The 24,379-nt window shown below is 40.6% G+C and overlaps 1 protein-coding gene across 3 annotated transcripts in view; it reads right to left on the bottom strand.

The window, feature by feature from the left end:
* Nucleotides 1-24,379, bottom strand: part of SPOCK1 (SPARC (osteonectin), cwcv and kazal like domains proteoglycan 1) — a 512,554-nt gene that overhangs the window by 159,443 nt on the left and 328,732 nt on the right. For all 3 annotated transcript variants that reach the window (XM_063120773.1, XM_063120774.1, XM_063120775.1), the window contains exon 5: nt 625-757. In XM_063120773.1, the coding sequence (XP_062976843.1) occupies nt 625-757 (133 nt within the window). The remainder of the gene's footprint in view (nt 1-624; nt 758-24,379) is intronic.

The raw sequence follows: 24,379 nt of genomic DNA, 5'->3' as shown, positions 1-24,379 counted from the left end.
ATATATGACCTATTCAACACAAAAGCAGCCGCACAAGTTACGGTACTTCTAAGTTATATTTTCACTATCAAGTCAAATGTTACACTTCCCACAAAGGCTTTTTCTCTCTTAACAACCATGCAATGAGTGATATAAATGCAATGCAGCATCATTCATTTTAATGGGTTATGTGACATCATAAAGAGAAGGAAATATAGAGCAACATAAAGCCACATATTCTCATAACAGGTGTCTTCAATCAATTGTTACTGTTTTCTAAGCACACTCTAAACATAAGATCAACGTTATTTCCATTGTGCATCCAATCTGGCAATTGTACAATACTTCAAATATGTTTTAGAATCTAGACTACTTTCACTTTTGATGGTGTCCTCATGACAAATAAGATAGCCCGAGATGTTGGAAGACTGATGGGATTCTCTTGAACCTGACAACCCTTTCACTCCACAACTTGACACATGGGCAGCGGCAGGGTAACAGTTCTCCTTACAGACTATCCTCCATTAAACAGCTTTGTCAAATGAATTGGGCTGGAATGCTGCACAGCTAGGTTTAAATTTCTTAAGGTGTCTTTGTGGCCCCATGAATTTCAACATAAAGGTTTTTAGTATGGTATGCAATTACCTTGGTTGTGTAAGTATGTCCATCAGAACCACAAACAGAGCTGGCATGCGACAGAGGACATGGCTTGCATTTTACTAAATTGGCTGGTCCAATCCAATGTCTCTGGGGAAGGCTTTCTTTCTTCTGCCGAAGGCTGGAAAAGATAAGGGGAAGAGATACACTACTAAAAAAGACTCTCGGCAAGATCAGTCTCTACAAAATGTAAGCCGGAGAACAACCTAGACTTTCTGTATAGCACTATACATTTCAAATCTAGTTTTGCCCAAACACATTTCAAGGACAACTAAGGATAAACTGGATAGTTACTGGCATAACAATAGTAACAAACAGCAAATAATGATAGGGCTGATGGAAGGCATTTCCACCAAATTTTTGGATAACCCACAGCCTACCTCATTCAGCGGGGTCTTCCGACCCTCTGTGTAGCATTTGCTAAAGGCTGGAGCAGGAGGAGAGGCAGGGAAGTATACTTTCACCAGCCCCATTGTACATGCCAAAACCTGGATCTAACCCAATATATTTATTTCTAACTTCGCAAATTGTCATTTCAACAGAAAAGTTAGAATTATTTATGAAAAAAATCACTACCGGAAGCAAATGACTAGAATCACATATGATAAATGTAAGATGAATCGAGGCATGTATATGCCTAGTATAAAATCTATTATATAGCAGTAGAGATAGACTTTCAGCATGGGTTTTGACACTCTCTCAAGCATTAATAAATTTACAAGAATAGCATGAGCTAGAGATTCCATTAAAAGCATTTTCATGTTGTAATAAGAAAATATGGCCATCAAATATTTCTGATAAATCCATGCTTTGCTCCTTTTGTACAAGATGGGAAATGGTTCAGTTCAAGTTTAGACAATTAGATGCTCCTAATTGCGTATTTTTGGCAAAAAGGTTATATCCAAAAACTGTTAAGTGTTGGGAGTTATCAACCAAAACTGTGTCAATATGGAAAAGGTGGATCCTTGTAGAATATTAGATTTCTTTAACGGCAGACATGTTTGACAAGAGAATTTGGTGGTTCAATAATTTTCAGTTAAGGTTCTTTTTAAATTATTTGGTAAGAAACTATGGTGTCAATTGGCAATTAACATGGTTTGAAAAATTGTTAGTGCAAACTCAGAATACCAGAAGGCTGCTATCAGAAAATATACTGTAACGATGGAGGAAATAAAATCCAAGTTTTGAGAGCTAAATGGTCAAACTAGCTGCCTTGGGTGTTATTTTCTTGGTAGAAAGCAGGGTACAAATCAAATAAATAAATAGATAAATATTGTGGAGTAAAGCTGAATAGGAATGAGTTGGATCTAGATGTACACTGGATTAACTGTGATGGCAGAAGAGGAATTCTCTGTTCCATCTTCCAATGGCAGCCCCTTCAGCCCTTCCTCTTTTGGAAGGCAGATCCTGAATACATGGAGTGCTATCTTACAAGTCATACAGCTTTACAGGAAAACAATTTGAAAGTTTTATACAATTGGTATTTGATGTCTTAACTTAACAAAATGGAGAATTCAGGGATGAATCTACATTGGAGATGATCCGTACAAAGAACGGATGATTTCCATATTTGGTAAGCAGGTGTTATGATTTCCATATTTGGTAAGAAATTAAAATGGAAAGAAGTTGTTGAAGTTATAATAAAAGCATGCATGCTAGCAGTAATATCATTAAGATTACTTCTTGGATATACTGAAGCATCCTATGGACTGCTCTCTCATGAGATGGAAGACTTTAAATATAAAGGATTCTGTGGACATAGCTGGATGGGGTGCACAGGGGATCCTGGGAGCAGGGAGGGATGATACAGTTGTAGCCCGCTTTTTCCATGGTCTCGGGCTGATCCCAAGACCGCAGAACATATGGGCCGGCGTCGCGGTTTGTCTTGGCTCCTTGTGGTTTACTTGCAAGGAGCCGTGAACCACGCATGGGGCGCAGAGCTACTCAGGAGCTCTATGCCCATTGGGGGTGGGGTGGGATGAGTGGGGAAAATAGTTTTAAATAAAAAAAACCCTAACTTTTTGCGCACAAGCGCTCTTCTCCTTTAAGAAAACAAAAAACAAAATGGCAGGTGTGACATCCTGTTCCTCTGAGGCCATCGCACAATGGGTGTAAACAGAGGGGGAGATCTCACGATAACAATATTGCGAGAATCTCACCCCTCCGTCGCGCTAGACTTGTAGGTGTAGCTGAGGCCTATGTGACCAATGTCCTGCAGGATGAGCGCTGGAGGCTTTTTTATTTTCTCTCTCTCCAGACAGGCCTTTGAGCTTGTCTAGAGAGGGCATGCTGGTGGGTGCAGGACTGGGGATGGAGAGGCATAGGATTTCTCCTCCCTGCCCTGACATACCCCAGTTGCATTTGTAACGTCAAGAAGCAGCCTGCACAGTTCTTTCTGTGGCAAAGGGGTCGGGGTGCAGAATGATTCGATACTGGAGTTCCCTTTCCATGGTCACAGCAGTGTGTATATTCTTGGAGCGGGGGTGGGGGGGTGGGGGCTCTGAAAAATCCTATGGACCCTGAGGCACACTCCTGGGGCCATAGGATTGTTCTCCCTGTGTCTAATAATTTGATTGTTACAGAAAGAGCCGAGGTGGCCTGTAAATAAGAAAAACCACACGGGCCACAGATAAAAGATTGGCTGAAGAGACCCTGGAGTACATTTTATATCGGATCACTCACACATCTACTATAATTTCAAGAAGGTAGAGAAATGATGATTAATAGGTATTTTATTTATTTATTTATTTAGAATATTTATATACCACTCCCCATTGAAAAATTTTGGAGCGGTGTACAAGATAAAATAAAAATAAAAACAGAATAAAACAGTTAAAACAAAATTTAAAAGAAGCAAAAACAGAGATCCAAGGCTGCATATTAAGGAAAGGCTTCTTGGAATAAAGATGTTTTCAGGAGACGCTGAAGGCTCTTCCCCTGGTGGATTCCAATCGGAGGATGGATCTAGGTGGAACCACCAGGAGCAGGCCCTCGGATGACCTCAGTGACCGGGCAGGTTGGTAAGAGAGAAGGCGCTCTCTCAGGTATCCTGGTCCCAAGTTGTTTAGGGCTTTGTACACAAGTACAAGAACGTTAAACCTGGCCTGGTAGAATTTTATGTTAAACAGAATTCTTTAACTTTGGGAATTAGCATTTTTTTAAAATAGCAACTGGTATCTTAAACCTTTGGAAAAACTAACAGAACAAATTATGTGACTACTATTTATTTGGTCATGTTATAATAATTAACATAGATTAATAAAAGTAATCTGAAACAAATCTGTATGCTATATTTCAAAGTGGGGAAATGCACAGTTCTATGTTCATTTTTTACTTGTCCTTTGTAATGTACTATATTTTTGGATTAAGAAATATTTTTGAATTTCTGATGCCTTTGAGAAGCCTTTAGTGTACAGCGCTGGACATCTAAATCTTCATAAATGAATGCTGATCATGACTGTGATTTTGATGTCCTTGCTTCTCTCATGTTCTTACATCTTCACAATAAACTATTTTAACTGTTCTTCAAAACTACATTCTCCCCACCCTCACCAGTTGAATTCTAAAATGCTATTGTATTATACACATTGTGATATGATACAAAGGTTTTTATATATCCACTTTTTTACTGAAACCTCCTCCTGTTCCTGATTCAGCAATATCAGAAATGTTTTTGAATGCCATAGTTCTTTATTTTTCATTTGTTTCCCTCCCTCTTGGGAGTAAATAATGCCAATTTGGATGAAGTAAAGTTTGGCACAGGGCAGTCCAGCATCCACTGACATCATAACCATACTCCAGTCTTCCCTAGTAGCAAAATACTTTTGCCCAAATACATTTCAAGGACCAGCCCAATAGTCTGTTGAAGCCTGCACCAGACCACGATGGAGGCAGCTAAGCCCCCCTGCCCTGGTCTCCCTCTGGTTTCCTAATTTTTTATATATATTCCTACATTATGGTACCACCCATAGATTCCTAATGAAATGAATAAAGATGTCTCCCTTCTTAGAATACAAACAATTCCACAATGCCTTTGGTGCAACTGGAACTCAGCCTTGGCTAGGACTTGAAACGAGGGCTGTGCACGGACCCCCTGAACCGCTTCGTGGCCCGATCCGCATCTTTCGGATCAGGCCAAACCGCTTTGTGTCTATTTGACCCTCCCTTGCTCCGCTCTGCGGAGTGAGATTTGGAGGGGGGATTGAGATTTTGCCCTGCTTCCCTACTTACTTGCCTCCACAGTGGACGGCAGAGACAGGTAAGTGGGGAGGGGGGGCAAAATAGGGGCTGTCGTCACCGCATGGACTGAGCCCCCCTCCCCCCTTACCTATGTTTGGAGCTCCAGATAGAGGCAAACTGCTTCGCCTCAATCTGCAGCTTCCCCGACCCGATACGAATCCGCCTTTGGCAGAGGCGGATTGGGTTGGTTTGCTCCAGATTTGCAATCTGAATCGGAGCGGAGCACAGCCCTACTTGAAACCATGGTTCTGAAGCCAGTTACCAAACTTGATCAAGGCCCTTTCTAGACCTCCTGGCCTTATGGGAGGGTGGGGGGAGGATCTTGGGATTTCCTCATTCCAAAATCCTCCCCCTGGGTCCACACACATTTTTTTTTTAAGCACTGGTCATGCAAAAGCAAGGCCCCACTCTATCGAAAATGTGAGGTTTTTTTTTTTAAAAAAACAAATAAACCCCCAACCCCACTGCCTGCCATCTCCCTTCCCTGATGGGCATGGAGCATTTCCAGTGCTGCACTTAGTCACGACTAAGTGTGGCACCAGGCAGGATGGGCGCCCACACCTCACACTCTCGGGATGGTGAAGAATTGGGTTTTCCCAGGGTTTCTTTATCCCTGAGAAAACTTGTCACCGTCCCCCCGACCCCTGAGTTGGCTGTGACCAGCCCAGACTATCAGGCTGATGTAGACATGGCCTAAGACAAGCTAGAAGAGTTCAATGACAAGTGATTTCACTTTTTTAGAAAATTAATTTCTATGGAATGCAATCAACAAAGTCCCACATATATATATATTTTAAAATTATTAAAACTATTTTCAGGAATGCCAATTCTGTTTTTAAGATGTCCTTATATTCTTTCTAGTAACTCTAATTAAATACTATTAATTTACTAGTCATGATCTTATATTAGGATATATTTGTCTACGTTTCTGGATTTTGGCATCTGATTAACAGAATCATTGCTTTGTGCTTTACATCAAAGTATAAAAATAAAGAACAAAACCAAGAACAAAACCATATTCTGGTTAAGAGCAAACTCTAATGAGCAGCATTAAACATGGCCAAGAGAAGTAGAGACATAACTTCTAACCATGGTTAAGTCCAGTAAAGTGAGAGGGGATTTGCACATTAGAGAAGAAGGCGGGAAAAGTAGAGGTCTAGTGACCTGCCCCATTAACCAGTTTAAGGGACTGGAAGTATTATGTGTGCAAAAACTCCATATGGCATTGGTTTTCTAGACATCATAACAATGGCTGATATAAAATTCCATATTCAAACATTGAGGGAGAGGGGACAGCAATTCAGCTACTTTGCCCTAATGCAAGAGCACATCAGGGCAGTTTAGCTTAGTCAAGAAATGCATTTTAAACCACCAAATGACTTTATCATGGTTGAGAAACACAGATATGGCTGCTTTTTAAAGCAATTTCACCTCAGTTTGCAATTTGCTGCACAACACAAAGTATGTTGAAGTGTCACATTCAGCTGCTAAAATAATAAAAATTCTATGCTTAGATTTCAGCTCAAGATTTCTTCTGTTACAGCCTTTGTCACTGTGATAAATAGGACTATTAGGGAGCTTGAGTCCACAGAAGCAACCCTATCACAATATCATAAACTACAAAAAGAAAACCCAGCAGTCAGAATCATTGGTCCCCAATGATCAAGAAGCAGCTTTCTTAATATATAGAACAGCAGTACACTTCAAAAGCCATTATTAATTAAGGTAGGTAAATAATAATATACTCTAGATTCAACCAAAAGCTCTGTTGTTGTTGTTTCTGGTGTGGATCCAAATCTATAAAGCTCATTGTAATATCTTATTGTCAGAAGATGTGGCAGAAGAAGATATGGCAGGTGAGTGATGTTGCCAGGAATTCCCATACCAATTGGTGGGCTCTGGTGGTTTTTTTCAGGGAAACCAGAATGTGAGTCTATTATTTTTATGCAAATTTTGAATGTTATTTTCATGCAAATTTTGTCTGTTCTCTTCCTCCACTCCTGGAAGGCCCTGCATTGCATAGGGTAGGTATCCTACTGGCACAGCAATGGCATATCTCCAGTTTCAGCATAATGCAAGTATAGGATTGGTCCATCAAATACCTGGCTTGAAATCAATGGCTGCTGCTTCTGTGAACATGGACCTCTCCTTTTGTTTGAGAGTTTTTGAGTCAATGCCATATAGTCATAGCCACCTGCAAGAAGACAGAGCATGAATAGCTGCGATGAGAGTAGGAGCTGATTACATTATGGGGGGAAATGTTTGCAAGTCATGTGTGCAACCCACACACAGTCCTTAAGTTTAACTTGAACATAGTTTTAATGCTACCAACAGAATCTTGTTAGAAGACTTCTAAGTATCCACATTTTGATTTAAGTCAATTTTAGTTGCTATGGTTGCAGAGAGGTTTGCTTGGCACCTACAGTGTACTCCTTCCATCGCCAGCTGAAGACCTTTTTATTTTTTCAGTATTTTAACACCTATTAACTTAAATTTAAACTTTGCTGTTTTAATTCCATATTTTAACCTACATCAATTTTTGCTGTGTGGTTTTATTCTGGTTCTGCTTTTTCTATTGTATTTTGTATTTGTGTTTTTAGATTGTTGGTTGTTTTTATGCTCTTCATGATTTAATTTTTGTGAACTGCCCAGAGAGCTTTGTCTATTGGGCTGTATAAAAATGTAATAAATAAATAAATAAATAAATAAATAAACTTGAACTGGTGATGGCTATTTTCCAAAGGTGGTACTCCATAATGAACAAGTTGTTCATCCCATACCCTAATGGAATATCCTCATTAGAAGTTTACTGAGCAGCTATAGGCTATGCATGGTGAAGGAACTGCCAGGTGTCCCTCTTTAACAACATCTGGGCTACGTACTACCAGTTCATCATAGGATGAAGACATGGAAAAAACAGATAAGCAGGACTTGGATAAGCTAAATACTCATTATTATTTTTAAAGCAGGAGGACATGCTGTGAAAGTATTTCCAAACATAATCTAAAACTAGAAGACAGCTGCAATAGCATCCGAAGTATTAAATACTGACTGCTTCTATGCCAAAAACTCCAGCGGTGGTGGGTTCTGGCCCTCCACTTGTTCCTTCAAGCTGATGATCGATTGAGTCTTACTATGCAACATCCATCTTTCCCCATCTCCTCGATGCCTGCAATTAGTTCATATTGTCTGCCTATTCATTCGTATGTTCTTGCACTTAATCCATCAACTTGTCTGTTAATGTGGTGCCTGAGATGCCAAGGAATAATCAAAGACGGCTATTATTATAGCATACTCTAGTTGAAAATGTTTGGAAAATATTGCCGGGATGGATACTGGCTGTGGAAGGGAAAATATCGGAAGAGTGGCATCCTCCTGGAGGGCAATTTGCATAGCAGGTGCTAGTTATAAAATGTGCACCTAAATGCACCATCTAAAAATACAATTGTAATTTTAACTTTTAAAATTGATACAGGTTTACCAAATGTTATTTATTATTTATTACATATTTATACGGCCCAACAGCCTAAACTCTCTGGGCAGTTTACAACTAAAACTACAAAATCCAGATTAAAACTTTAAAATCACATAAAACCAGAATAAATTACAGTCCAGGGAAGGCTTGTTTTAAAATATATGTTTTTAGGAGGCGTTTAAAAGTGATTACATTTTCCGCCTCCCGAACCGGACGAGGGAGGGTTTTCCAGAGGGTGGGTGCAGCTACAGAGAAGGCCCGCCATCGAGGTTCTTCATGGCGACATTCTTTCCGTGTTGGGATGAGGAACAGGGCCTCCTCTGAAGATCGTAAATGTCGCCTGGGTGCATATAAGGGAAGGCGGTCTGCTAGGTATCCTGGTCCCAAGTTGTTTAGGGCTTTGTAAGAGAATAGCATAACCTTGTACATGGCTCGGTAGCTAACAGGCAGCCAGTGCTCCTGCTCCTCCTCCTCTTCTTCTTCTTCTTCTTCTTCTTCTTTACATAATCCTATGTAATAGCAATCCTATGGTCCATAGGAAGATGTAGACTTCCCAGCTGGGGGGGGATGTAGCCAAGTGGGGATTTCTCCTCTCATAGCTGCTGTGGAAAGCTCTGTAGGACCTAGTCATCCCAGGATGCAATAGCAATCCTGGAAAAGTGGCGCAGAGAGAGAAAAGGGTGTGGGATAGCGGGGAGGAAGAAGGAGAGCTTCTCCATCACCTGTCCCATCTACTGAGGGTTAAGGAAGCTGAACAAGCCAAGAGGCCCACCTGGTTTAATTTCTACCAGCCCTACTGCAGGGCTTTGGGTGGGTGAAGGACTCTGAACCCATCTAAAGAATGGCAACCCTAATGGATTGCACTTTAAACTGGAAAAAATACATAAATAAATGCATTGAACACAACTAATAAGTACTTGTTGCCAAACTTAGCCCACTAGTCATGTCACCAGAATGTCCTCAGCAGAAATATTTCTTAGCCCTTAGGACAAATCTATCAATATTCAGATGAGAAAATGTCCAATGATTGAGCAAAATGAGGGGGGGGGGGGCGGGAATCAAACCCCACAGTTACTGCTTGGTGGTAGAAAACCCACTTCTGTTCCCATGAAGCTTAAGGTTTAAAATAATACTGTATAAAACATGGTTTTCTATTTAAGCTGCTCTTCTCAAGGTTTTACTTTCTAGCTGTTAGAAGTATTTGGATAACCAATCCCAATGTTTTAATAAGAGGTTTCTTTAAAAAAAAATGCTGCAAACCTTTTAATACAAAAAGTGGTGCTACTACATCCCCACAAAAATGTCAGAAATATAATAGTTTTAGAGCTATTTCTATTATGAATGTTTTGTCTTTTCAGCTCGACAAAGATATGTGTTCCTTCTAACTTTATCTCTCTGTCCTGCTCAGTTCTAGGAGCATAAGTGTCTTGAGTCAAAGTATGATGTGTCAAAAATTTAGAACCCAGATAGGAAAAATATTTTATTATTATTATCTTATTTCTGCCTGCCTGGGATGTTATCATCTATGCAGCATTCATATTATCTCCCTGGTTCAAAAAGACTAGGTTTTAAGCACCCACAGAAGGGTTCCTGTTGTATGTCTCGCTAAAGAGATAGTGTTAAAGTTATGGCTGTTCTTGGGAGTAAAAGGGATTCATATAGTATTGCTGAAAAACACATATTTCAAATGTTAATGCTTGCACCATTTTTATGCCTACAATATTATAACCCTCTGAAAGTACGGGCATGAGACACAAGAGACACACTATACAAGAAAGGTATGTATTTAAGGAATTTATTTAATCTAAACTAATTAGCTACTGCTCAAAAAGCGTAATTAGAGTTGTCAGACTGCAACCTGGAGATTGTTGCTATACTTTTACATTACTTAATGAAGAAAAAGACTCAATGGTGTCTTCTGCTGCCCTCTTTCCTATACTTCTTTTGCCAGTCTTCCTTCAGCACCTGCTAGCTTCCTTACTATATCAAATAGCAAAGGTGGGTGGCAAAAGGACCAAGGGGGGGGGGAGAAAAGAAAAGCCCCAATAGCAGAAATGCCTGCTGTTTCAGAGAATTAAAAATATATAGTAACAATCCTCAGGTTGAAACCTGGAAATCCTGAATCTAAAAAAGATAATCTAACTAGCAGCATGAAAACAAGGGCTAGGAAGGGAAATACCAATTGAGCAATGACACAAACAAAACAATTCACTTCCCACTTCCTTCTGAAATTCACTTTTCATTTCACAATAACCACTGGAGGTACGCTAGGCTAACAGAGGATGTCAGAACCCACCGACCCAGTTCACACGTATCTGCGGCGATACGTGCAAACTGTCTTAACCTATATATTGTCTCATTGTTATACTGAGCGTTTCCCCACCCAGCTCCAAATTGTTGTCTGCAACTGGTGAGAAGTCAGGAACTTATACTCCGAGAAGGTGAAGATTGTGACGTGCAAGTGCTATTTTTGGATGCTGTGCCATGTCTGCTGTAACATGTGATTTGGCTCTGGGTGTGGATTTTAAGACGTTTTTCTTATACCAAAACCTTCACCATATTAGCTTTACTTCATGAACCATTATGCCAACACTGCAAGGATAATACAACAGTATTGCAGATAGATATGCCAATGATTTAGGTTTAATAGATTTAGCTTCAATGTGCAGCAAGATCCACCTGGTGAAGGCAAATCTAAGAGCTGAAATATTATTTGGCAGAGTAGCTGAGGAAAAATGCATGATCAAATGCTAAGGTAGTTAAAAACTACAGCAACCACCCCACTTTGTACAAACCAGCATATGAGAGGGAAAGCTGGTTTAGAAACTTTATTCAAAAAGTTACATTTTGTTTGGCTTTAAAATTTTAACCTGCCTCTTTCTCATTTAAATAAATGCCCAAGATGGCTTACATAAGAAAATTAAAGTCCGTTAATCAATAAATAATATCAACAGAATGGGAAGCAGGTTTATACCAGACCAAATTAGAAGGACTACCAAAAATTGCAGCCCTCTTAAACCTGTCAAAGACAACACTGGGCAAACATACCTGGGGAAGACATGCCAAAAGCAGGTGGCTATGATAAACATGATAGTTTCACACATTTAGGAAGGCTTTTTATATATATGGAGAAGCAATGGGATATACCATCTCCCACTCAATTCCATGTTTAGCTCTAAGCAATTTAACTTCAAGTTGATCTTTGAAATTCTCTCTCTCAAGTGTGCCTGTAGCACCAAATAAATGTCTAGAAGTAATACTAGCAGTAACAGTAAAAACAGCACCACTTCCAACATTCTATCCGTGATGACACAATAGCTCTGTCTTTTACATACAATACTCTTGATTGTATTTCCAAGTAAACCTTCACCTAACATGACTGTATACATTATTCTCCCACCACCACATAGTGCATTCAGATTGTCCCCACCCATTTATATGTCAGAACATGATGACTCTATTAAATGTGATACTACAACTTACTTATTCTGGGTGCTCCTCAATCTTGATCTTCATCATCCAATTGAAAGAATAATTAAAAATGAGCTGTTACGCAAAACTGTGATTTAAACCCAGCTGAAATAATTTAGTCCTTTCAGTGGTGATTTAGTTAGTTCCTACATAGCCTCCTTTCACACCCCAATTTATAATTCATGCTCTATCTCAGCTCAGAGTTTATATTTTTCAGGACTAGCTGCTAATAGGGGATGAACCTTAATGCTAATAACATTTCCTGCTCCTCTGGCCCTCTTGTCATTTTGAAATACAGTTTTAAGAGTCATCTTGAGTCATGTAAGCAGCTTGCTGAAATGGAAGATCTTTCCTAGCAGTTTTCAGTGAATAAAGGCTAGGCCTGCTCTCTTTATAGCCACTTCAAAGGCAATGGTGAGCCCTATTTGAAAGCTCAGGAGGGATGGAATTGGCTTGTTTCCCCTACACTGTAAGCATCAGGAACGTGTCACATTATTTGGAAAATAATCTGGTCCTCCATCTATGTTAAGGACTTGTAAAATTGTTTATGTTTTAATATTGCAATTAGTTTTTATTTATTTTTTAAATTTTGTACATTTCTTTTCCTAGGTTTAAAATGTATGTTTTAAATTTTGTAAGGCCGCCCTGAGGCCCAGTATTGGGCAAAAGGCGGCAAAGGGTCTGAGGACACTGAGGAAGTGGAGGGCAGGAATTACCACTCTGCCAGAAAACCAAGGAGCTGGTTTCACCACCACCTTCACAGCATGAAGAGGTCACTCTGCCCTTCTCTTCAGACTACAGGGTCTCTGTTTCTGAATACTTGGCAGACAGTCAGCACCTCAGGGACCGCAACAATTTCTTTAGAGGGGCTGGGGACACCAAGAACACCAAGCCTGACAGCAGGACCTCCTAAACATTCAGATGATTCCGGCCTTTTGCCAACTAAAATCTAATTTGCTGTATCCAGAATGAACTTTGCCCAGATCCACACAGGGCTGTCTGTGGCTCTGCTTAAACTCTTGCATTGCTTCCCTGGTTCTGCCCATGGACTCTGTTGGGGCAGGAATGTCTCCAGCCTAATCTTCAACATGGCTTCAGAGCTGTCCATGGTTCCTTGACTGAACTCTTGTTCTGCCCAGGAACATGATACTTTTTCATGCACACCTAATGAAACTGGGATGTTTGGGCACCGCCACAAGACTCAGATCACTAAGGCTAATAACAGTGTGCATTAATTATATATAATTTCACTTTATTTTAGAGAAGCATAATTCTAGTGCATTATGTTTTTAATTAGATTACAGACATGTTCTTGAAGACTGTTCCTTCTGACATTAGACATCAATTTACTAATCAAGATACACTATTTTTGTAGTTGTTTAGAAAACCCAGCAACATGGGATTTGGAACATATTGTTTTTCAATTAAAAAAAAGGTAGTTTTGCAATTTGTACAGCAACCAATTTAATACACCCATATTAAAGCAGCAAAGTCATTGGACTCCTGTCTTGTTATTTCTGCTTTGCTTTATAGGATGCAATGGAAGCACACACAGTAACAGGCACCAGTTTCTGTTTCCAAAGTAAATATATTTTAAAAGCTGCCAAAATGTTTATGGTTCTGTCAAACAGCAGTGTCACTCTTTATGAGGTAAGTCAGCCTAATTTTAGGCTGCAGGTCAAAGCATTGTTTATTGTAATTGGGGGGGGGGAGGGAACTGTTACATGGTTCTTGAAATGTAGGTATCAATTTCTGGAAAGAGGAGAAGAGAAGATACATCACACCATCTGCTGAACTAAAGCAGCAGACATTTTTTTTTCTTTTGTAGAGGAAGGATAAAAAGATTTTTGGATGCTTTTCAAGAGCATAACCCCTAACAGCAAATCAAAGTCTCAAACAAACAAATTAAAACCTAAACTTAAATGCCGGCTGCAGTAAATTGACAGACTGCAAATCTGTTCTCAATGGAAGGGCAAACACACACTGTGAATCTACTTTGGTATGCCAATCATTCCACTTATGAACAAAAGTGTTGGAACATCACGGGCCTTGGCAAATGAAGTTCTGTTTTGCTGAAAATGCAACAGCCTGTAAGATCCACAGTTGAAAATTACCGACTGTAATTCATTAGGAGGCCCAATGGTGAATAGTGAGCAAACCAAGGCATTTGCTCTTCGGTGGAAAATGTTCGCATATATGCAGGGTAAAGGGATAGGGGAATTCTTTCAACAACTGGACATAACTGAGCTGTTATCTTGGTGTGATTTATTTTCAAATCCATGAATATTATGATGAGGAGATACACCTTTACAACCTTCCTACTAATGAAGACGAAATAGGGTGCATGACTTAAGAACTATTGCCATGCCTGAAATTTCTGCTGCCGCTATCATTTGAAAGGAAATGAGATAAGGATTATGTATCTCTGAAAGTGGAAATTGTGTTGAAATTGTGCATACAAACTCTGATGATGATGATGATGATGATGATGATGATGAAAATAAAAATAATAAACTTAAGTACAACAATAGATAACTTCTGTTTTCAAACAGGATATCCCACATGAAAATGTGCTGGGTAGAAACAAGGAGGAAGAGACAGGATAGGAGGAGGTTCCAGTATACCATGGGGGCCACAGTGTATGCAGAAACATTTTGTTTTTTTCAAAAATCTCCACAGTTCTCCTGCTTCCTCAGGAGTTGTGCCTGTGCAGGCATGATGTTCTCATGTTGCCAATAAACATCAGAAAGTACTTTGCAGGCAGTTAGGCTGAAGGAAAGGAGGCGATCTGCTTTCCTTCAGCCTGGGGCCCAAAGTGTGAGAGAAAATTGACTGGAGATACCCAGAGGGGAAAAGCTGTTGCTCAGTGATAAAGCCCATGTGATAAAGCCCGGTTTAATTGCCATCATCATTTAATATGGCTAGGAAAATCGTCCAGTTTGAAAGTCTTCCTGGAGAGCCAGTCCCCATCAGTGTAGTTAATACTGTGCAAGACAGATCAATTGTCTGTCTTGGCATAAGGCAGCTCCTTGTGTTCCATATTCCCCCTGTACTTCTGGAATCCAAGATGCAAGACATTTAAAGGAGAGGGGAAATTGTGTTAAAACTTTGCTTAGCCCTTGCTAAGATGGCACCATTGGGTTCGCCTCCTCCCCCACAGCTCCATCAGTGAGGCTGCTGGGAAGAAAAACACAGTAAGTGGTAGTCATGTCCCAAGCTTCTAGGCACAGCAGCCACCAGCCCTACCATTAGGCAAAGTCAGGCAGCTGCCCGAGGCAGCAGATTTTGAGTTGATGCGAAAAAGCAGCAAATTGTTAATGATATAATTTATTATTATTGCATTTCTACTCCCAGGGAAAGGCCCTTATGGGATTTTCTGCCTCAAATAACTTGGCCAGATGTGGTACTAAACACCTTGACCTCAGGAAAAGGGCACCACTTGTTATTCTGCCTCAGGCAGCAAAATGCCTTGGGCTGGCTTTGTTCTGAAGCCACCCAACAAGAAGAGACTACACAAGAAGAAAGTCCTTTAAACTCCAATGAGGGTTTCAGCTGAAAAGACATTGCTGGTTAAAACTTGGGTGTGGGGTTAGTTGCCTTTTGGCACATTATTTATATTACCACTCTGATGCCCTGTGGAGTCTATTAAACTTCAAGGGGTTTGCCCAATTATCCAAATATACAATCCCATGTCAACAGAATGGGCATACAGGTATGCATTAGGGGAGGGGGTGTAGCTCAGTAGCAGACCACCTACTTTGCATGCAGGAGGGCGCAGGTTCAATCCCTGGCTTTTCTAGGCAAACTAGGAAAGAATCCTGCCTAAAACCCTGGAAAACTGCTGTAATTCAGTGTCGACAATACTCAACTAGATGAACCAATGGTCTGAGAGAACACAGTGGGTTATCTGGAGCCAGCTTGTCAAAGCCAGGTGAGATCTGAATTGTGTCCTTTCTGAATCATATTGCCACCTCATAGCTACTAAACTACTGTACAATCACACTAACAATAATAGCTGACTGCTGTTACTTTCTCTTTTCTGCCCGTCTGGACCCTGCTCTAGAGGAATAGCATACACCTTTCTTGTAGCTTGGATAAGAAGACTAGGTATTATAACGTGGTGAGATAAGATTAGTCAACATCTACCCAGATCAGATCATATTAATTGATTAATTAAAAATTTAACACCTAGAACACAGAATTACAGTGAAAACAAGCAGCAGCAGATGTTTGGTTCTAACTTCTAATATAACGTTGGTTCTTCTAACTCCTAATATCTGCCATAGCTGTTAAAATTGGCAGGTAGGTCATATCTTATGTAGCTTTAGAAGATCCAATAGCTGGGTCAGAAATCAAATGACTCTGTCTTCCAGGTAGAAGATGGAATCCAGGTAACATACCTTCTTGTTAACGGCAACAGAAGACCCCAGACATAAGACCCTGTTGTATATATAGGCCTGTGAAATCAAAACAATGGTATGGCATGCTTTAGGATATTGGGCAGAGATGGAAAAGGCCAATCAATGGTAGCAGCATGTTGTTGTTGGTTGTTGGGGGTTTTTGCCTCTGGGGAAGAAAGGCAACTTGGGAGTCTGGATCAAACAAGACTCAGATGTAATTTCTACCGGTTCCTATAAACAATCAGACACGGTTGCCTGGCTGCTGGCATATCTAGTTTGACCCTAAGTGCAGGGAAATGTTTTATAGTCTAGAATGCTTTAAGAATGGCATTAACTCAACAGCATACCCTGCTATAGTACCTTTAGAAGTGCTGTTATAGAGATGACTTCTGTTTCAGAGACATGTGCACATTCAAAGTTAGCACTTCTGATAATGTCAGAAGACTAGGAACACTGTCAACGAGAAAGTGTAAATCTACCGAGTATCCTAGAAACAAAGGAGGAAGGCTCAACCAGTAGACAGCTCAAGATATCGAAATGATGCCTCCCATGGTGGTAAAAAAAAAGTTTAATTGTTTTCAATACTTCTAATCATCTATTATATATGATGTTTTCCATTTATTCAGTAGCAGGCTTGAAATGCTACAGGTACAGACTTGTACCTTTTACATAGAATGCCTTTATATGGAATGAATAAATAAAATGAAACAGACTGCAATCGTGGGATATACCATGGGCTATAAGACTTTTCAGAATTCTCCCTCTGAGGATGAAGAGAGAGCCTCACCCTCTGAGAGGGAGACGCAACCTTGAAAAAGTCCCAGGTAAGGCTACGGAACGCTCCACCAGTGGTGCTTCTCCAAAGTCAGAAAGTACAAAAAGGAGGCATTCCCTGAGTATTCCATCAGTTTACTGGGAGAGGTTGTGGATCCACAGAATCCAGCCATGTCCCCAACACCAGAACTCCTGGAATGGTAAGGAAGAACTGCACTAACCCAGGAGCCGGCATGGTTCATTCCTTCACATTGGAATCAATGGAAAACAAAAGTATAAAAAACAAAAGAAAATGACCAAAAATAACCTTGGCTGTCAAAAATAACCTTGGCTGTCTATTATTAGGCAGAGTGAGGCCTGTTCTGTATCCATTAAACTAGACTGCTTCCTTCCGGTGTGATGGACGACTATACTGTTGAAGAGTTGAAGTAAGGTTTCTGTACCTGAATGGAAGGGGATATCTTGCTTTGCCTCAGGCAGCAAAATTTCTTGGGCTGGCTCTGGCTCCCATCTTTCATCAGGAAAGGCAGTTCTTCCACCTCAGTTCCTCCCTCTCCCTCTCCCTCTCCCTCCCCCATAGGATTGCTCTCCCTGTAAAAAGAACAGAAGTTTTTGATTTTTGGGAAACAGCTTATCATGTAACAAGAGCCTATTAAGTTTTTATAAATTTAGGGTGCAATCCTGTGTTGATCGTCTTTGCCTCTGTGCCCTGGCAGCCCAGTATTTTTGCTAGATGGGTGATTTTGCCCATCTAACTGCAGCGCTTTGGAGCAGGAGGGAAGGAGGCTGGGGGGAGGGAAGCACTGGAAATTGTGTAAGGCAGCTTCCCCAGTTTCCTCCCCAACCTGCCCCTGAGACCACCCCTTCCCCTGTCCATGCTCAGGTTTCTCTCTGCATTAGCAATGAGGGGGAGGGGAGGTGGCAGGAAGCACAGTTTACTGGCTCTGAGGTCAGAACCCTGTCTCAGACCTCGGAGCCAGTAAACTGAACAATCCTATGCCCCCCCCCAACACTGCTTAGGGGTCATAAGATTACTCTCTTAATAATTTTATCCTGAGCACAATTACCCTGATAAGTCAGAAAATAGCTCAGCCATTGTGGTATTTATTTTATTTTATTTATTTATTTATTTATTTATTTATTGCATTTTTATACTGCTCAACAGCTGAAGCTCCTTGGGAGGTTCACAACTTTAAATAGCAAACAATTTCAACTGATAACCTTTCCAGTTTTCTTATTTAGCTGCTGCTTCAAAATTGCCAACACATCAATAGAAGCAGCAATTTCAACATTTAACAATGTGTCCTGATTCTATCTTGTGATTATTGTATTTTTAATTGTGTTTTAATGCTGTTTTATTATTGTTTTAATCAAGTTTAATTTATGATTGTAAGTTGCCTTGACTGCCATTTTTCTTGGTAAAAAGGTGGGCTACAAACCAAATAAAATCTACCTATCAATCACCACATTGCTTTTTCTTAAATAATAACAAGTTCAATCCACCTTATAAATGAACAGGTAAAACATTAACAAGTAAATAAAGTGTGCATAATTCTAGCATGTATAAACAAAGCCTAAACTCATCATAGAGTTTAGTCTCTTTTATTAATGTCCTGAGATGAAGCAGTAATTACACACTAACCTAAAAAAAAATATATATCAAGTGTTTAACATGAAACCTGTGATGCTGTCCTCTCTGGTCTTCCTTTATTTCCCCTATAAATCAAAGGGTCCCAGCAATGGAACAGGGATCAGAGTGTTACTCACTGCCTCTGTGACTTGCCACCCTTGTCTGGCCCCACAGCAGCCCAGCCCAGCCCAGCCCCCTATACTCACACCTTCTCTTCTGCTGCCACCATTGAATCCTGTAACCTATCTCAGGTACCTCACAAAATACTCCAGCATGGAACAAAAAGAATGGTTATTAACAAGTTAAAGTTATGCAGTTAAAGAGTGTAATGGTTTCATCGGGTTCAAGCTTCTTTGTTTCAGTACAGTTCCAAATACAACCCTGCCTACTCTACCCTCTAGACTACACTATCTCTCCTCCCTTCACTCTGTTCCCCAAAATAATAAAACACTAAATCTAGACCCTCTTTCTGGCAGACCACTAACCCTTCTCCTCTCACACTTCTCACTAACTGCTTCTCACTAACTCCTCCCACTCCCTGCTTAACCACCAATCCTAACCTTTGAACCACCAGCCAATCAGCATTCACTCTCACATCCTGGTCACTCACTCCCCCGCTTACTAGAATTAACTATGTAACAATCTTGTTCCAGCAGTACACACAGCAAATACATCTTTAAATCTCAAACATTATTGTAACAGTACATTACAAAACAGGCATTAAACAGCAAAACATCACAGAACCACAGTGAACAAACTGCAAAGTTGTTTTGACTTTGGGGTTGCTGTAGTGGACAAATAAGGCTCTTTGTAAAAATGACTATTAAGCACTTTTAAAAAAAGAATTTCAAACTGCAGGCAGTGCATTTGTGTCTCAGGTAGTTTATAAAATATTCCTATTTGGCCATAAAGCTGAACCAGTTGGTGACACTTCTGCAATCAGCTTTTTGTTTGTTTGTTCCAAGAGACAGACGGGATCCTGGTTGGACTTTTTTGGCCTTGAGCAAGGTGAAATGTTGCACAGTGAACTATTGTTCTATTTTAAAATTTAGAATGTTGGGGAATTAAAGGATTACTAAACGGGAGGGGAAACATGGAATCAGAATGGCAAAAATAGTTGAAAAATCCAAGGTATTTTATAGCAAAAAACATCACAAGATAACCCAATACTGAAGAAACTAAAATAAACAATCCTCTCTATGTTGATTCCACACCTATCCCAATACTTTCTCCACCCTACAAAACAAAGAAAATAATAATCATGTATGCACTATTATTGAGAGTAAGAAAAACAGTTCAAAGTGCTTCCACATACAGTAATCTTAAATCCAACTGCTACAGCATGGCTAACCCAAGGTAGAGTATAACCGAAGAAATTCACTTTGTGAATTTTGAACTAGTTTACAAGTCATGTTTTTCAAGGAACAATCCACAAATTATTATTTATTTATGGGAGGGACATTATATTTATGACAACTCCAGCCAGCTCCAGGTGTAATTTCCCCCCCATATCAGGGAGGGGATGTCTGGAGACTGGGAGGGACTGTGATCTACCCACACCACAGCCCTGAGCCACCACTTTTCACCACTCCTGATGTCAAGGTGGGAAGGGGCGTTGAGGCTTCTACAGGAATTGAAAGGGGTATCCGAGGTCAGATCTCTCCCTCTCCACCCACAGAGGAGGAGATCTGAGAACTGCATAGGACTGCAGCCTTCGATGGTGATTGGACGATAACATGCAAAACCATCACCACCACAACAAACCCCACAACTCCGCTACCACAAAAATATCCACAACACACCATTTTGTACACAATCCTGTTAGGTGCCATAATTATGCCTAAGGCTGTCAAAAGCACTAACAAGATATTCTATCACTTATATTCAAGCAAGACACCACAGTTCATGAGCATTTGTGATCAGGCATGTAAGCTAGTGCATAGAAGCCAATAAAGGAACCAGAAGAAGAAGAGTAGGAGCAGGCACTGTTGTTGTTAGATGAACAAAAATGCCACTAAATACTTATTTCTACTGAAAAGTTATCTCAAGTCTTGAAAGTCAAAACAGACATAAAATGTTTTATTGCCAATGAAATGATTCATTGTTAAACAAGCAGCAAAGTTTTAAATGACATGTCAGTTCCTTGTGCACACAGTATTCTTGTCTCCTAGAAGGAGACTTATCATTATAACAAGAGAACTAGCAGTCCCTGGACTATTTCTATAAGATACTTCTTGTGATTTCAGAAAGGGAAATGATAGATTTTGAATTCACTAAGATAAATGTCAAAGCTATGTTCTCTTGTTACATCACTGTTCTGTACATTTTGATGCGGAGCGGTAAAGCACATTTTATACTCTTCTAAATTTTTAATTCTGGCAGCATAGATCCACAGCTGCTGTAAGAGCCCTCTGCTCAGATTTCATTTTATGGGAGAAAAATGATCTCCACCTGTATTCTGTTTATGCGAAATAAAGTAGGCTTTTGAATGAAACACAAACCCTTCATTTAACACAAACACTGTAAAGTGAAAGGCACAAATCAGTCACTTCCCCACCTGGATTAAATATTCACATTTACAAAGAATAAAATGGGCGGATTTATCTTGTCATTTCAGCATTGTCCTAGATAATTTGGATAGACTTTCCATGATTTAATGGGAATAAATGACTTTGCAATTTTAGAATGCTTTCAGGCAAGTGACTGCTTTCTTGTTGTGGTTAGGTTTTTACCCACAGAAGGAAAAGGACTCTAAAGAGTTAAAAAGATGTCCTTGGCCAGATTGTCTCTGCCAGGAGAAGTCCAGTATGAAGCAGATTCTTCCCTGGCCTACGTGCGGTACGAGATGTACAAGATGAAGAGACTATTGGTTAATTGGGCCAAGGAGAAAAGTGTATTTAAGAAGTCCATGTTGTATGGAACTTACTGCTGGAACTTACTGCTGATGTTATACTGCTACGTTGTTGCTGTACTGTTGGTGAAAGGACTGTATATATGACCATTTATTCTGTAAGTAATTTATTTAGTGTCAGTAAAGCTTCTTACTGACCAAAGACCGTGAGTGCTTCTTTTTGTTCCTAAATTCAAGCTGAAACCATTTCCAGACTCTACGCTGCTGCTATTTCGCACTCTGCTATATTTTGGGTAAGCAATTACCCCGATAGGTTATGCGCCCAGAGAAAGTCTGGAAGGCATAATTTTTGGTTGCTGGAAAGCTTGAGAGCAAAGGAACGCTGGAGGGAAAGACGGAGTCTAGCTCAGGCAGTTCATCGAGCTCAGACGGGTCTGTATCCAGTGTGAGTCGCGCTCCAGCCCAGCCGGTGAGGATGGCCCAGGTTCAGATGGCATCCAGTATTCCGGTGGAACGGCTGAATGAGAGAAATTACTTAACGTGGTCATTCAAGATGGAAATGTTTTTGAAGCGGGACAGATGTTGGAACGTCGTGAGTGTCCCGAGGCCGGTTGGTCAGACTGCTCAAGAAGCACAAGCGTGGGAAGAGCAGAATGAAAGGGCCAAAGCAAACATTGTCTTGAGTATGGAGGACTCGCAAATTGTCCATATCAACAGAGATGAGACGGCAAGAGACAGCTGGAATGCGCTGAGACAGATTTATGTGCGTGCGTCGGCAAGCACACGGCTGAGCCTCACCAGAGAGCTATATCGGTTAAAGTTGGAGGAGGCTGGAAGTTTGGCAAATCATCTCCAACAGGTGAGATCTCTATTTGTCCAGTTGCAGGAGGTCGGAATCGTTTTTACGGAAGAGCATAAGTGCTACCTGATTTTGGGGTCGTTGCCTCAAAGCTGGGACATTCTGACAACCAGTCTGGAAAGTATGAAGACTGATGAACTCACTCTTCATTATTTGACGGGTCGTTTGCTCCAAGAAGAGAAACGGCGTCTTTCCAGGAAGGAGGAAAACTGCCAGGAAAGGGTTAAGCAGTCAGCCCTTGGCAGCGGAGAAAGAATGCAGAGAGATAAGTGTTTCCAAGACAACAGTGTGGAGAGAACCGCAGTTGCAGTAAGAAAGTGTTATTTTTGCAAACAGCCGGGTCATATCAAACGCTTCTGTAAAAAGAGGAAGAAGGGAGTTACACAGGCTGGAGAGGAGAAGGAATGCTCGAATGCATTTGTTTCAGCCACAGTGAGGTGTAACGAGGCCCAAGAGGTTTGGCTGATTGATTCTGCGTCGTCCAGAACAATTTCTAATAATCCAGAGGCGTTTCGGAAGTTGGAACCAAGCAAGGTGAAGTCAATCACGCTTGCAGATGGACGAACGTCGAGGGTGGAAGGAATTGGCTGTTGCTACGTTCCATGTCTGCAAAAGGAGTGTGAACAGGTTCTGTATGTTCCAGATTTAGATTTTTGTCTCCTTTCTGTTAGTGCTCTAACGTCTGAAGGATACGTTGTTACGTTTCAGAAGGATGAGTGCCAAGTGATTAAGGATGGACAAAATGTGGCACTGGGACATGTTAAAAATGGACTGTTTTACATGGGTGCAGGTAAAGAAAGGGTGGCACAAACTGGTAACGTGCCAGACCATAAAAATTGTGTTCATGAGTTGCACAGGCGTTTAGGTCATGCAAGTTTTAAAGTGTTAAGTCACATGCCTCAAGTGTGTACAGGGTTAAGCTTGCGAAACTGTAAAAATTTCTTGGATTGTTCAATCTGTCATCAGACCAAATCCCGGGTGCAGAACATCTGCAGGAAAAGTGACAGGGTGTCACAAAAGCCTTTTGAACTGGTGTTTATTGACTTGGTAGGGCCATTCACGCCTACACAAGGGGGATCCAGTTACGTGCTTGTAATTCTGGATGATTACACACGCTTTAGTTGGTGTTATTTACTGAAGCGAAAATCAGAAGCTTTTGAAACTTTTAGGGATTGGAAAACTTGGGCGGAAAAGTTCTTTAACAAGCCCATTATTTCTGTGCAGTCGGACCGTGGGGGTGAGTTTGTTTCTGGAAGGTTCTGTGAGTGGTTTAGGAAAACAGGAATCACACACAGGTTAATAGATCCCCAAACTCCTTTTCAAAATGGGTCAATTGAGAGAAGAATTGGAGTACTTCAAATGAAGAAAGATTCTCTCATGGCTGATGCAAACGCTGAGCAAGATTTGTGGGGAGAAGCATTTTTAACCGCAAACTATTTGTGTAATAGAACCTGGAGCAGGGTTACAGGCAGTTCGCCTTACTGTTTACTTTTTGGTTCAAAGCCAGATTTGTCTCACTTGAGAACATGGGGGTCTTGGGCATACGTGCATATCCCAAAGTCCAAAAGATCTAAAGGTGAAACCAAGTCTGTGAAATTACGTTTTGTGGGTTATTCTGGCATGCAATCCAAATCTTGGCGATTTTCCCTAAGTCATGGGAAGGTGGTTGTTTCTAGGTCTGCTACTTTTCAGGAGGCAGGTTGGGACAGGATACAAGGTTCCCAAGTTCTGTTAGAAACTGTGAACAACCAGGAGAAAACAGTAACTCAGGGGTTAACTTCTCAGAGCCCTCACATCTCTGAGAAGAGTGTTTCCACTCCCAAAAGTGGAAGGGAGGAGGGAAATGAAAGGGAGGAAGAAATTTCCAGTGTACCTCGTCGTTCACAAAGAAAAAACAAAGGAATTCCACCTTTAAAGTATTCAGATGAATTCAGTGTATGTTATGTGAAGTCTGAACCTGAGAGTTACAGTGGTGTGTTAAAATTGTCTGAACAAAAGCAAGAAAAGTGTTTTCAGGCAGCGAAAACTGAAAGGGGGTGTTTTC

The sequence above is a fragment of the Elgaria multicarinata genome, chromosome 3, assembly GCF_023053635.1.
Source record: "Elgaria multicarinata webbii isolate HBS135686 ecotype San Diego chromosome 3, rElgMul1.1.pri, whole genome shotgun sequence".
Lineage (NCBI taxonomy): Eukaryota > Metazoa > Chordata > Lepidosauria > Squamata > Anguidae > Elgaria > Elgaria multicarinata.
Note: the sequence above shows the minus strand (reverse complement) of the source record. Positions and strands in the feature narration are given on the sequence as shown.